Source organism: Lepisosteus oculatus, chromosome 22 (genome assembly GCF_040954835.1).
Source record: "Lepisosteus oculatus isolate fLepOcu1 chromosome 22, fLepOcu1.hap2, whole genome shotgun sequence".
NCBI lineage: Eukaryota > Metazoa > Chordata > Actinopteri > Semionotiformes > Lepisosteidae > Lepisosteus > Lepisosteus oculatus.
In genome coordinates, this window is record NC_090717.1 from 10,613,731 (window position 1) to 10,626,167 (window position 12,437).

Consider the following 12,437-nt stretch of genomic DNA (forward strand, 5'->3'; position numbering starts at 1 on the left):
TTGGGTAACAGCATCAGCCAAGTAAGCTGATTGCCAATGAAAGTAGATTAGTAAAACGAGCTGTCACAGTCAAAATATTTCATAGTATAAAACAATGCCCTGAAAATAAACAAAGGAAATCTGAAAAAATCCCACTTAAATAACATTGTACTGCTTTGTGTGTCATACCCAGAGAACTGAATAAAATGGAGTGCTTGCAGGTTGGTTAGCCTGACATCTAAGGGCATTTGAATCGCAGGCCTTGAACCCATTGTAATTTGTTGTATTTAAAATACATATTAAAGTGTCACCTATGTCAAATGAGTGCAAGCAGTTATCTGTCCACTTGTCTTGTTTTCATCTCTGTTTTTGTGAAATGTAAGCTGTACAGATGCAATCTATATGCTGATATATTTGAATACGAACAGTAGTATATATTGTCTGAGATATACATGTACTATGCACTAATATGGCACTAATATGGGATGTTGCATTTCATACTTTAAAAAAAGTGCTTTACATAAAATCTGAGAACATTTTGAAATGAAAATAACAAGTACAGCATTTATCTTTCTCACACGTGCGTTGTAAGTGAATGCCCTCATTGTGTCAGCTTTTACTTGGCTTGTTTTAATTTGATTTAAATAATTCATTGTAAAATGTTGCAAATTGTTGACAATTTCAGTTTCTATTTGAGTAAAGAAGGACATTTTCTGATTTTTATTTTGCTGTTTGAAATCAACATATTTTTTCCGAAATTGTCTTTGTATAGTATTAGATTGGGGTGTCACCTTTTCTAGAAGTGCAGAGCAACATTCTTGGTCGATTTAATGAGATCTGTGGGAAATGCTCTTTGTTAAAGGGATAGAGAGAAATGGAGAGAAAAAGTATGTTTTTAATTTAGAGAAGTATTCCGTCTAGTGTGTGTTTTCTGAACGAGAATGTCTGCCTGAGTGGGGAGAGAAGTGACTTGAAGGAGCGACAGAAGGTTTTCTGCAGTGACTCATGCTTTAGTCACAAGTGAAAAATGTAGCGCAGGGAAAACACAGCTCATAAGGTTTGCTCCAAGTGTGCTGGCCAGCTTGGAGAAGAGGATGGAGATACAGAGTTGACTTGCCTTAATTAGGGGGTTCTCCTCTGGCCTGCAGACAGACCCATTCCTGTGTCGAACCTTAGTAATTAAGTGTCTTCTAGTGGAAGTATAGCATGATAAGCCAAGAGGCCCACATTCGAAGGCTGAATTTCAAAAGCAGAGATCAAATTGCAGTGGCGACAGAGCAGAGGAAGACCAAGGAGAAAAAAACTTGATTGAACCCCTGCAGCTAATGTGGGTCAGTAGCTCATATGAAAGGTTAAAGCAGATGCTGTTTACTGTACTGGTAACTTCCATTGTTGTCTTTTTACACTGCTCCTTAATTACTGAGGGTTCTCTCATTAGGGATCCTTTGCAATGGTTATGTTGTCACCTCTGTGTATAAAGTCTCCCAAGGCCTCTTTTCTGAATCTTTATTAAATAATTACAAAAAATCTTAGTGCTGCAATTATTGCTATTTTATATAGCGCCTTTAAAAGCGGCTTCTCAAAAAGATTCACAGTGAGAAAAATAACAAAGAGAGGAGAAAAGAGTATGGGGACAATTAAAAAAAGGGTTTAGAAGGCATTAGAAGATGCAAAGGGGCAGACACCGACATCAGTTAAATGGATGTTAGAAGAATGTTTTGATTCTGTGTTTGAAAGCGCTCAGGAATTATTGCTATTTTATATAGCGCCTTTTATAAGTTACTCTCTGATATGGCAAACAGGAGCAGACCATGTCATCCGTAGTATTGTAGATGAGATTGGAGGACAAAGTCTGATGTAATGTAATGTTGCTTTATTAGCCCTATACAATTTATTGTATTAGGAATTCGTCTTATGCATACCCCAGCTTGCTCTCCATGAGACACAGACGCACAGACAGGGAGAGAAGTTTGGGGTCAGAGCGCAGGGTCAGCCATTGTACAGCACCCCTGGAGCAGTTGGGGTTAAGGGTCTTGCTCAGGGGCCCAACAGAGTAGGATTCCTCTGCCAACATGAACGAAGGCTGCAGAGTTGGGTGTAGAAAGATAATAAGACAGACAGGTGCTGAGGTGCCAAGCTATGGCTTATAGGTGAGCAGGAGAGTTAACACGAAACCTGATAGGAAGCCAGTGCAAGGGCTCTAGGACAGGAGTAACATGATCACTTCCATGTGACTTGCTCACAAAACAGGACATAAAAATGGGAGGAGAAAGGCTCTGCTATAATCTTTGGCACTGTTGTAGCACATCTTTTCAAGTCTAATGCTTTTTATTCCTATGCCAACAGTAGCTTAGTTACTGAAATGGTATAGTGAAAATAAGTTGTTTAATTTTCTTTCTTTTTTTGTATCCATGTTTTCAGTTTGTTGTCTTGAACAGATAAAAAAGACACTTAAAAATGGAGTGCATTGCTGACTCAGCATGTGGAAGGGTCTTTCAGAAACTATTTGGGCCCTGCCTGTTTAAGGGAGCAGTATTTAATCCATGGAATGCCAGCTGTGTGCTAGGAGCATAGCTTTTCTTACTCAAAGGAAACAATGACAACAATGATGAATTCAATCTTTTTATTTTTATGATTAACAAAACATCCTTAAAATGGCCTGCTACATGTTAAAAACGTAGTTGCTGAATTAACAGAATTATCAAAGTCAATAAGAACCAACCTGCCCTGAGACTTTGTACGCAGTAATGACAATTGCATCTATCAGAACATTCCTTTTTGCTAGACCCTCATGATTTGCGTGTACATATTTCTGGCATTTATTTCAGGAGTTAATAATTAATCAGCACTATTTAGTGTTTTGTGAACGGCTAGCATCCTGTGCTTGTGGTCATGTGATATTGGCATTTCGGGCAGTTATGTGAGTGCAGTTATTCAACAACTGGAGCTTTGAAAGAAAGGCAGATATATTGCATTTCCTCTATGCTTGAAGCTACACTCTATGGTCATTGAGTGCAGAACCTGGCAAGCATCGTTTACTTGAAGGAACAGTCTTCCTGACTGGTCCATTCCAGTGGGTAGTGCTGTGTCATTACCACCCCAGTCTCAAAACCCAATAACTATCCATGAGGAGTTCCTGTAGCAGTGTAGTCGGTAGTCGGTGGCTGGTTGAAACATGTACAGCTTTAAGTTTGGCGCTGCTGTGCGGCTGTACAGCCTTGACTGCTGAACCCCAAACACCACGACAGTACATTCGCTTTGCACGTGTGATTGTTTGTCTAGCTGCTGCAGGAGCTCTTCATTACTGACCCCGTTTTGGCTGTGAAATGTAAATCATTGGTTTAACAGAAAAATCTATCTGAATGTCATCTTACAGTTCCAGTAGTTGTGTCTGTCGGAAGCGGACCGTATAGGCCATGCCTGTGTGCTAATATAGGATATGGAAGGTTCTATCATGAAAATGGCAGTGCAGTTTGGTTTATTGCAGACATGCAGTGCAGGTAGTTGTCAGTTTTATTAAGTTTACTGAGATGAGCCAGTGATACAGAAGAAGCTGGAGATAATGTATTTAGCAGTATTCTGTAGTGATAAAAGGCATCAAAATCTGTTTGCTAATACTATTTCTCAGCCTGTGCCGGTGTTTCCATCCTACAAAGCGAGTCTATAAAAGCCCTGGATTGGGAACTCGGGTCTGCTGGCTGTCAGTAATTGCCACTGGAAAGGGAGCCTCGCCTTCTGGTAATTTGCAGTCTGCAGAAAAGACCTGAAACCGTTTGAAATGTTATCTTCCTGCCGTAACCCTGGAGACAGAATCTCAAAATTAAATAATTTCCAAAAGTCTTACAGATGTTTAATGTTGCCTAGCAACCTCTTTTTTTTTCACGGAGATATCTGAAAAAAAAAATTCATCCTGCCAGAGTTAATTACATAGCACTATCCATTAAGTCAGGAGAGAACTATTTATTTGTTTTATTTACATATTGATTAAGTATGAATGTGATATGTTTGCTCAGGCTGATTTGTGTTCCCTCCCAGATGTGGTCAAATACAATGTCTATCCTCCCCTCACCCACACAAAGTCACCAGTGACCATTGTGCACCTGCTGGTTGCAGGAGGACAGAGCTCTATGCTGACAGTCCTGTCTCGCAGTTTTATTCATACTTTGTCAGTTTTAGCTCAGATATCCACTGTTGGACTCTGATGTGTTCAGAGAGAGTCCAAAGTTGGAGTGAGGTACTTTAAAACACCAATAAGTATGGCTAATGATTAGCACCTAGGACAGACCTTCCAGTCTAATACAGTAGCTGCTTTGACTCCTGGGGAATGAGTCGGTCGTGTGCAGTGCTCGCTTACATGACTGCTTCTCTTTCAGGAACCATGGAAGACAACACAGCACCATTTATTGTCTGTTGATTTAGACTTGTGGTGCTTTGGGTCTCATTAGGTCTCTTCCATCATTAGTTTCGTAACTGGCAGTTAGTCTGTTACCGTATCGCCATGTTTTTGCTTGTGAGTATTTAAAAACAATTGCCATTGGATTGGCAGCCTGTATAAAACACAGCATGGATGTTTCTTTAAGAAAAAGAAGTAAGTGGCTGAGCTTGAGGAAAACCCTTCTCTGTGTGACCTGTGACTCAAAAGCTCACCTCTCACTTGGTGCCTGAAAAAAAAGCACTGATTGTCCCATTGCTTTAGACAAGAGATCTTCTTTTAGTGCATACTCTCCAGGAATTTAACATTACAGCACTCTTCTGTCATACATGACAAGCAGCCTGAGAGATCTGGGATTCCTCAGATGGGACTGAGAATCTTTTTGATGTGCTAATTATGCCGAGCTGCAGTGAAGACAGATTCAGATGAACAGAGTGTAAAACAGCTTGTGCATGACACCGTTACTGCTCAGTTCGTTTACCTGTGTTCATGGACAGATGTTTTCATGTTCTGTGCAAACAATTAAATGACAACAACAACAGTGGAATGCCACTGCCAGGGCAAACAATACCCTAATCCACCCACAGAGACTCTGGCAATGAAATCTCACCCCAGAAAAGTGACGTTCTCCTAACAAACAACAACAGTGTTAAAACGGACAAACACTTGAGAAGCCACTGAAAAAGCATTGGGTAATTTTGTGATTCAAGCTGAATGTCAAAAGGAGAGATGTAAGACAGAAATATCAAAGGGTTTGCTTGTCTTGAACAGCTATCACATAGGCCTAAGCTAATTTGCAGCGTTTGATAAAGACAAATGCTTTGCACAACCAAATTTCTTTGCTTAGGGTGTGAGTACCAGTGTCCTTGACTGTAATTTCTGAGTGTGGAAAATACCTCGTTTAGTCCATCGTGCCATGGGATGGAATCTCCTGGAATGTGATATCTTCCTCTTTGACATCCCTACCCGTCACTCCCCTTTTAAAACAATGACCCCTGTGACTTATCCGGGAGAAGTTTGTTTATCCAGCAGTATCAGAGCCAATCCATGACCTGCACTTCAGTTTTCTCACTGCCAGAAGCAGTGCCTCCTGATAGTGCTTCCCCCTATACAGGGTCTGGCAATCTGGATATCTTTGTGCTGGAAATGATGTGTCCTGCTTCGAAGAACTGAAACCCCCACCCTCCCTGGTTTATGATTCGGAAATGTTCCGTGGATGGAAAGAAAAGCTCGGGCTCTGCTGGCCCGATGAGCCGTCCAGAGAACAACATTACAGAGCGCGGCGCGCGAGCAGGCAGACTGGAGCCTTCCCAAAGTACGGCTTGTTCGAGTTCTAATCTGGGCTTGACGTCACCCACACGGCCGAGTGCAGTCCCGTGCCAAACATGACTAAAACAGCTGATTTTTTCCAATAAGTATAAAAAAACATCAGACATTGATCCAAGGCAAACAGCTTGCTCCATTTCCATGCCAGTAAATAAAACAGTTTGGTGCTGTTCGAAATGCAGAAAAGTTGCCGACACTATCCTCAGATTACAGATACACAAAAAGCTGTGGCTCCTTCTTCCTGAATGACCGCTATTTGCTTTAAAGGAGCAGTGCACATGTTCCATGTGTTTCTAGCATTTCAGGCCCTTTTTTATTCCCTGATATTGCCTGAAGTTTGCCTGTCCTGTGCCAGAATGTGTTTTCAGGCCAGTTTTACTGCTGCTGTGTCTGTTAAGAGTAATTTTCTGTGTGACCTGATCTCTAGGAAATATCTTGGTATACTCCAGGATTACTCTCTGAAAGTACCCTATCTTAACACAAAACCCTTAGTGAAACTTCTTTGCAGGTGTGAAACTCACTTGTATGGTACTTGTTTCCCAGGTCATATGCCAATAGGTTTGTGTGAGGTGGACTGAATGTACATTTTTAGCTTCAATGTGTGAACACATGCAGACATAACTCTGTTCCTACTCTAAAGTAGATTTATATCACTATTTTGGCTAGAGGGTATTTAAGATTGCAAATTGCAAGTGGAGCAAAAGCTGCACTAGAAAAAACAACCCAGCTTTCTGCACAAGACACACAAGGAGCAAATTATAAGAACACAGGGAAACGTGGAAGACAAGGACTCCTCCTTGATGTAGTACAGATGTAATTCATTGCTTTCCCAGATGTGCTTTCTTCTGGGCTCAGAATAGTTTAGTCAGAACTCAAAATAGGTAATGGTCATGTGGTGTGATGGCAGTTCACAGCAAGTAACCATTGCAGAAAAAGGTTGACAGTGCTAGAAATTCAACACTTTTTATCCCATCAGGGACAAACAGAATGCCAGTGTGACTGAGGCTAGGACAAGATGTAGTACTGTATATGGGGCAAGAACAGAAACAAGACACCCTGCATGATTTTTTTTGCTTTAGGGCACAGTCTTATTTATCCATTGTGACCTAAACTGTTGCCAGCAGCATAATAGCATTTTGTAGACCAATACTAGATGTTAAGCACACTAGATGCAGACCCTATTAAGATGTCATTAATAAGCTAATTAGCAGCGTAGTGACATGTGAATAGCTAAACACGGTAAGACCTCTTTTACCCTGTCTTACGTTTTGAATGAAGAAAATCCACATGCAACAAAAATGCATGAGTAATGGAAAAAAAAGCTTTGACTTTATTAAGACTGCCTTCTAGATGCATCGCGATTTGATTCCCAGTTAGTCCCTTTGTTTAGAAACCCTCCAGTTTTTAGTGTTGTGAAATATGACTTTGAAAGGTTTTTACATTTCATAGAGGCTTCCAGGGTTTCCCAAGCAAGCACTTAGAAACGTGCACAGGATCTGCTGTCGAAAGACTGCGAGCAAAAATGAATGAGACGACAAGCATGCAGCTTGTGTCCCAAGGCATGCTTCAGGAGGAGTCTGGGAAGAGCCATCTGCATGTTCATTCAAAACCACCCTTCACAGCCTGCGAAACTGCAGCAGCAAATGGAATCTGATAAGAAACGTGGGAATTGAGATGCCAGCAATGGTAGAAATTTTCTTTTAGGTGGTCAGCAGAGCTTTCACTGCATTCCATCTCCCACAGGCCTCTGCATTTGTTTGCTGGCTTCCCTGGCAGTGATAATTCCTGTGTTACGCAATACAGCGCTGCTCAGATTTCTCCTAAGTGATTTAGTTTACTTCTGTGTCTACAGGCAGAAACACAGCGAAAGGAAATGGCAGGCACAGAACGAGAGGAAGAATTATTTCTCGGAACTCAGGAAAGGAAGCCTTCCGAGAGTGCACTGGAGGGTTACTGAGTGACTGCTTAGAAACTGGGGACAGAGTTGTAAATCTGCAGAAAGAGAGAGCAATGGGTCTCTGCATGTTGTTGCATGTGTAAACAATCGCGTAAACAACCCTTTGTCTCCATTCAGATATTACTTACAGTGGCCTTTCTCCCCTCCAAAATACAATACATGCCAATGGGCTCTGTGCTAGAAATTGGCAGTAGTTCTCAAGATCTAATGTTGGCAAATTTAATTCTCAGTAGGCTGTCCATATATATAGTACAAAATTATGCACAAAAAGAGCTTGCTTACTCTGATCACAATGATGTTGAAGGTTACAAATGAGAAGTGGCCATTCTGCCCATCTAGTCTATGTGGTAGCTAGTAGTTAATTAATCCAAGCACCTCGGTCAGTTTTGTTCAGGAGTGAATGTGTTTTCTCTTCTCTGGATGGTTCCAGAGCAGCAATATTTTTTTAGAGTGTGGTGACCAAAATTGTACATATTATTCTAAATGAGGCCTTACTTATGTACAGGAACAAGTAATAGCTTTATTCCATGCTGAAAAAAAAGAAAGAAAACACAAAACATTTCGGCCGTGGAGCCTTCTTCAGGGGATGCAAAAAGTCAGTTCAGCAAAGGCCTGAAATGAGTTTTCATTTTGAAAAAAAAAGGCCTTTTCACCCGAGAAGACACATACAAAGTGTCTCCCCCACGGTACTCTGAATACAGGCGGTTCTTCAGGAAGTTATACAGTCTGAGTACAGCTGTCGTCACTCTCTGTTATTACCATGACTGGGTGTTGAGAAGAGATCATTGCATATTCATTACAACTAGACACTATACAGCATTACAATGGCTATTTCTCATAAGGATATCCCTGTATTTTCAGTTATCCTCGAAATGCCACATACTCAGACAGGCCAGGTCAAGAATTAACCCAGGTCCTACTGTACATGCATTATACAATTTTTACAGAAAATCTAGTGATTTAAATCCTGTACTTTTAGCTATATGATCTAGCATTTTGTTTGTCTTACTAATTGCTTCCCCACATCGTCTTGAAGATGGATGACTTGTTTACATCAATACCCAAGTTATTTTTCATACGAAGCCTCTTCTGTCTCTATTGTATTTCTAGTTTAGGTTTTGCACTACCTACTTGCACTTGCCTGTACATGTCTACATTAAACATCAACCAGGTGTTTTCTCAGTTGTGAATTGTCTCTAAATCTTATTAAATTTTAGCTGCTGCTTCTGCAGTGTTTGCTTATCCTCCTAATATAGTATCATCTGCAGTTGTGACTAGTTTACTAATTGTTCCAGAATCTAGATCTTAAAGTATATTAAGAATAGCAGTGGTCCTAGTACAGATCCGTGCTCTATTAATTACATTAAAAGCATTACATTAACTTCTTTCAAAGATGTACAGTGTAGATGCAATACATTTCTAAGTAACAATGTCTGTGCTCTACTTTTGAAATTTGTTGCACTTTCATTTTCTAAATTTAAAAAAATGTGCTTAATTGCTTGAAAGCAATTACTTTTTATGACTGTCTATTGATGTCAAAAGAGCTTCTTTAAACAGCGTGTCACTGTCTTGACCTTAACATCCTCAATCTTTTAGCACTGTGCCACATTCAAAGGAAAGACGAGCGATTTCTTTGTGGCGCTCTGAATCCTTCATAGGCTAAGATGGGAAAATCCAGCGTTTGTAGTGGTTTGTGCTAGAAGATTGTGGATCAGCTCTTGGCTTTCTGCTGTTACAGGAAAGACTTTGATCTTCGTTGTAAAGTGGTATTTGAAGAAGGACTCAGAGCCTGGGCATTCACTAAAGTATTTGGAGTGGTCAAAGTCCTGGCTTGTGGTAAATGTGTTTGGATAAGTTCTTGGAGATCAGTTATCATTTTTCTCCCAACGTAAGTCGGCATTGCTCATGCAGTTTATTTTTAGCAGACAAATCTATAATGAGAAAAAAAATGTTCTTTTAATTTGATTTATGTGATAACTATACAAGAACACCCCCATAGAAAGATGTCTTGAACCTACATTATGCTGGAAAGAGTGATGAATAAATCATGGTAAATTATAAAATTTTAATTTTGGTGCTTATCGGAGGTGGTCACACACACCATTTACTGATTGTTTTTTTGGCGGAGCAAAAGAAACCTATAGAAAATAACACCAAAAAACGCATTTGGGCTTCTCTGATCATAAAAGTGATGGAGCACAAAAGCACACTGTTCTGTCTTCTCCTATTTTTAGCCCAGATTATCGATGTGCCAATGTTTCTCTCTCAGATTACACTTGCCGTGGTCGTTTGATCAAACTACCACGGCGGCCGGTCTGTGCCTTTAATTACGAGGCACATTTCAATAAGGACCTACAAAAGTGGCGTCGCTCCTGCAACATGGAGTAACAGATCATGTCATTAACGCAGAGCATCCCCTGACATCCCTTCTGTCAGCCTCTCACCCCCTTTTCTCTCGGATCTGTGTTTCCAGCAATGTGTTCTCTTTCCTCATCGCCTAAATATAACTCATCCATTTGCAAAGACAATAAAGGACTGTAATGTTGACAAATTCAGTTCTCAGCAGACGGGCCATATGTCCTGAGTGCCAATTCAGAGGGTGCCAGGCAGCAGTTCATGCCAAGGCAGGAGCCATGTATCCCCACTGCTTCATCATTGTCCTTAAAGAGGAATGCACAGAAAATCGGAGAACATCTGAAAGATCGGATTGCAACTGCAGGCCTGTCTTCCAGGGTTCGTTAGACAACTGTTACACAATCAGTTGTCTTGTATGTGGTAGATGGTATTTTTAATTTGTTTTCAGGGTTTTGTCCTTTTATGAAAATGCATGATTTTTCCGTAGTAGAGCATTTGATTAAACTTCAATAAATGTAACCAGAAATGAGCTAGAGAGCTGAAGTGAGAGATGAATATGTTTAAATAATGAATGTGGTGTCCATTTCAATAGAAAAACAGATAAAGAAAAATTCGGAAATAACCATAAATACCAGAGTTTGTGATGTGAGGTCTTTTGTAACGCTTCCAGGGCAGGGTTAGATCGGAAGTCTGCGTATCGGTGATTCCATGTGTCCAGTTGATCGTGGGTTTTATCTGATAGTTTTGACTTTGAGATTGGCGGGCAAGATGCTTGTTTTCTTTCAGTTTGGAGAAAATCCTCTATAGTTTGCTTTATTTTGGGAATTTTCATTCTGACTCTAGCTTGCTGCACCTAAGAACACACAACAGATTTGCTGTTTGACTTTACATCCATTCATTCATTAGTACAGGTTATTACTAAACAGCGTTGAAAGCAAATGAAGGAAAATATGGCTTTCTTGTTAAAAGCAAAAGCATGCACATTCATTATTCATACAAATGATATAAAACCTTGTTTTACTCTGTACTCAGAATGAACAAAGAAATCACCGACCTTACCATACATTTGTATTTGAAGGGGTTGTATACAGTAGGCTAAGGCATTTTGAAACGGTTCTTGCACTTATTATTGCATATTATTATAGTGTCAAACTGATTCAGCTGCAGTTTCCAATACCAAGTCTGATCTGGAGTGGCACTCAATAAAGCATGCAGAATTCTGTGAAAAGCAATAATGGAAGCCTGTTAAATATTTTACTCTGTTCATCATTGTGATCTGGCTTTTTTAACTCATCAACCTGTTAGCCAGAACCCCCCCCCACCCCCACCCCCACCCCTGCCTTCTGTATTTTGTATCCTGAACTGACTTTATTCCAGCGTTGGTCAGTTTTTAAGAAGAAGCGCTCGGGCTGTCGTGAATCGGGTGCCCTGTGTGGCAGAGCTCTGCAGTGCTCTAACGTCTGTTTTGCTCTGTCGTCTCCCCTCGCAGGCGGAGCTGACCGGCATTAAATGGCGGCGCTACAGTTTCCGCGGCAACGGGGACTGCGGCCCGGTGATCTCGGCCCCCGCCCAGGACGACCCCATCCTGCGCAGCTTCACGCGCTGCGTCCAGGCCAACCTGCTGTGCGTGTGGCGCCGCGACGTCAAGCCCGAGGCCAAGGAGCTGTGGATCTTCTGGTGGGGGGAGGAGCCCAACCTGGCTGACATCATCCACCACGAGCTTGAAGGTCGGTGCTGTGGGCCTGCTCACACGGGCTCCACATTCTCATCTTTCATGCTGGCTGGGGTTGTGTCCGACTTTCCTTTGACGTTCAGGCCCAGGCCTCGACTGTCTATACTTACAAAGTTCTTCCCCAGTCTTCGAGGGGGCATTGTTCCAAGAGGAATTTGCCCCTGGAAGTCTGAGACACATGGGAGTAACGTACCTGCTTTAGTGGCTACACAGCCATGCTATGTACTAAAGAAGAAATCCATATCTAGTGCTGGTGATGTAGATGTCGCATTTTCATGTCGCATGAGCTGGAGCCTCTGTTTTGTCAGTGATCAGCAATGCCTAGGATCCCCTACGTGGTCGTGCATAATTGGCCGATTGCCACTGAGGGCAGGGCTGGGCTCGGTAGTTCATCAGAGCTCTCTCAGCTCTCGGAGAAACCAGCTTCTCCAGTGACATCCCAGGCGATGTCGTTGAGGAACACACTGCACCAGTCAGTGTCAACTCTCCTGTAGGCCGCTGTGGAGCTTGCAGTGTATCAAATGATGAATAGCTTAGTGGGGTGGGCAGGTTGGAGGAGGCTGTCTGCATGTCCTCATTCTCCCAGCTCAGTACAGGAAAGATCGCTGTGAGCCACGAAAGGTTGCTTTTCCATAGTGGTTGGGCCTACCCAATTT

The 12,437-nt window shown here is 41.6% G+C and overlaps 1 protein-coding gene across 2 annotated transcripts in view; it reads left to right on the forward strand.

The window, feature by feature from the left end:
* Positions 1-12,437, forward strand: part of LOC102697457 (mediator complex subunit 13L) — an 88,677-nt gene that overhangs the window by 4,847 nt on the left and 71,393 nt on the right. For both annotated transcript variants that reach the window (XM_015366269.2, XM_015366268.2), the window contains exon 2: positions 11,539-11,776. In XM_015366269.2, coding sequence (XP_015221755.2) covers positions 11,539-11,776 — 238 coding nt within the window. The remainder of the gene's footprint in view (positions 1-11,538; positions 11,777-12,437) is intronic.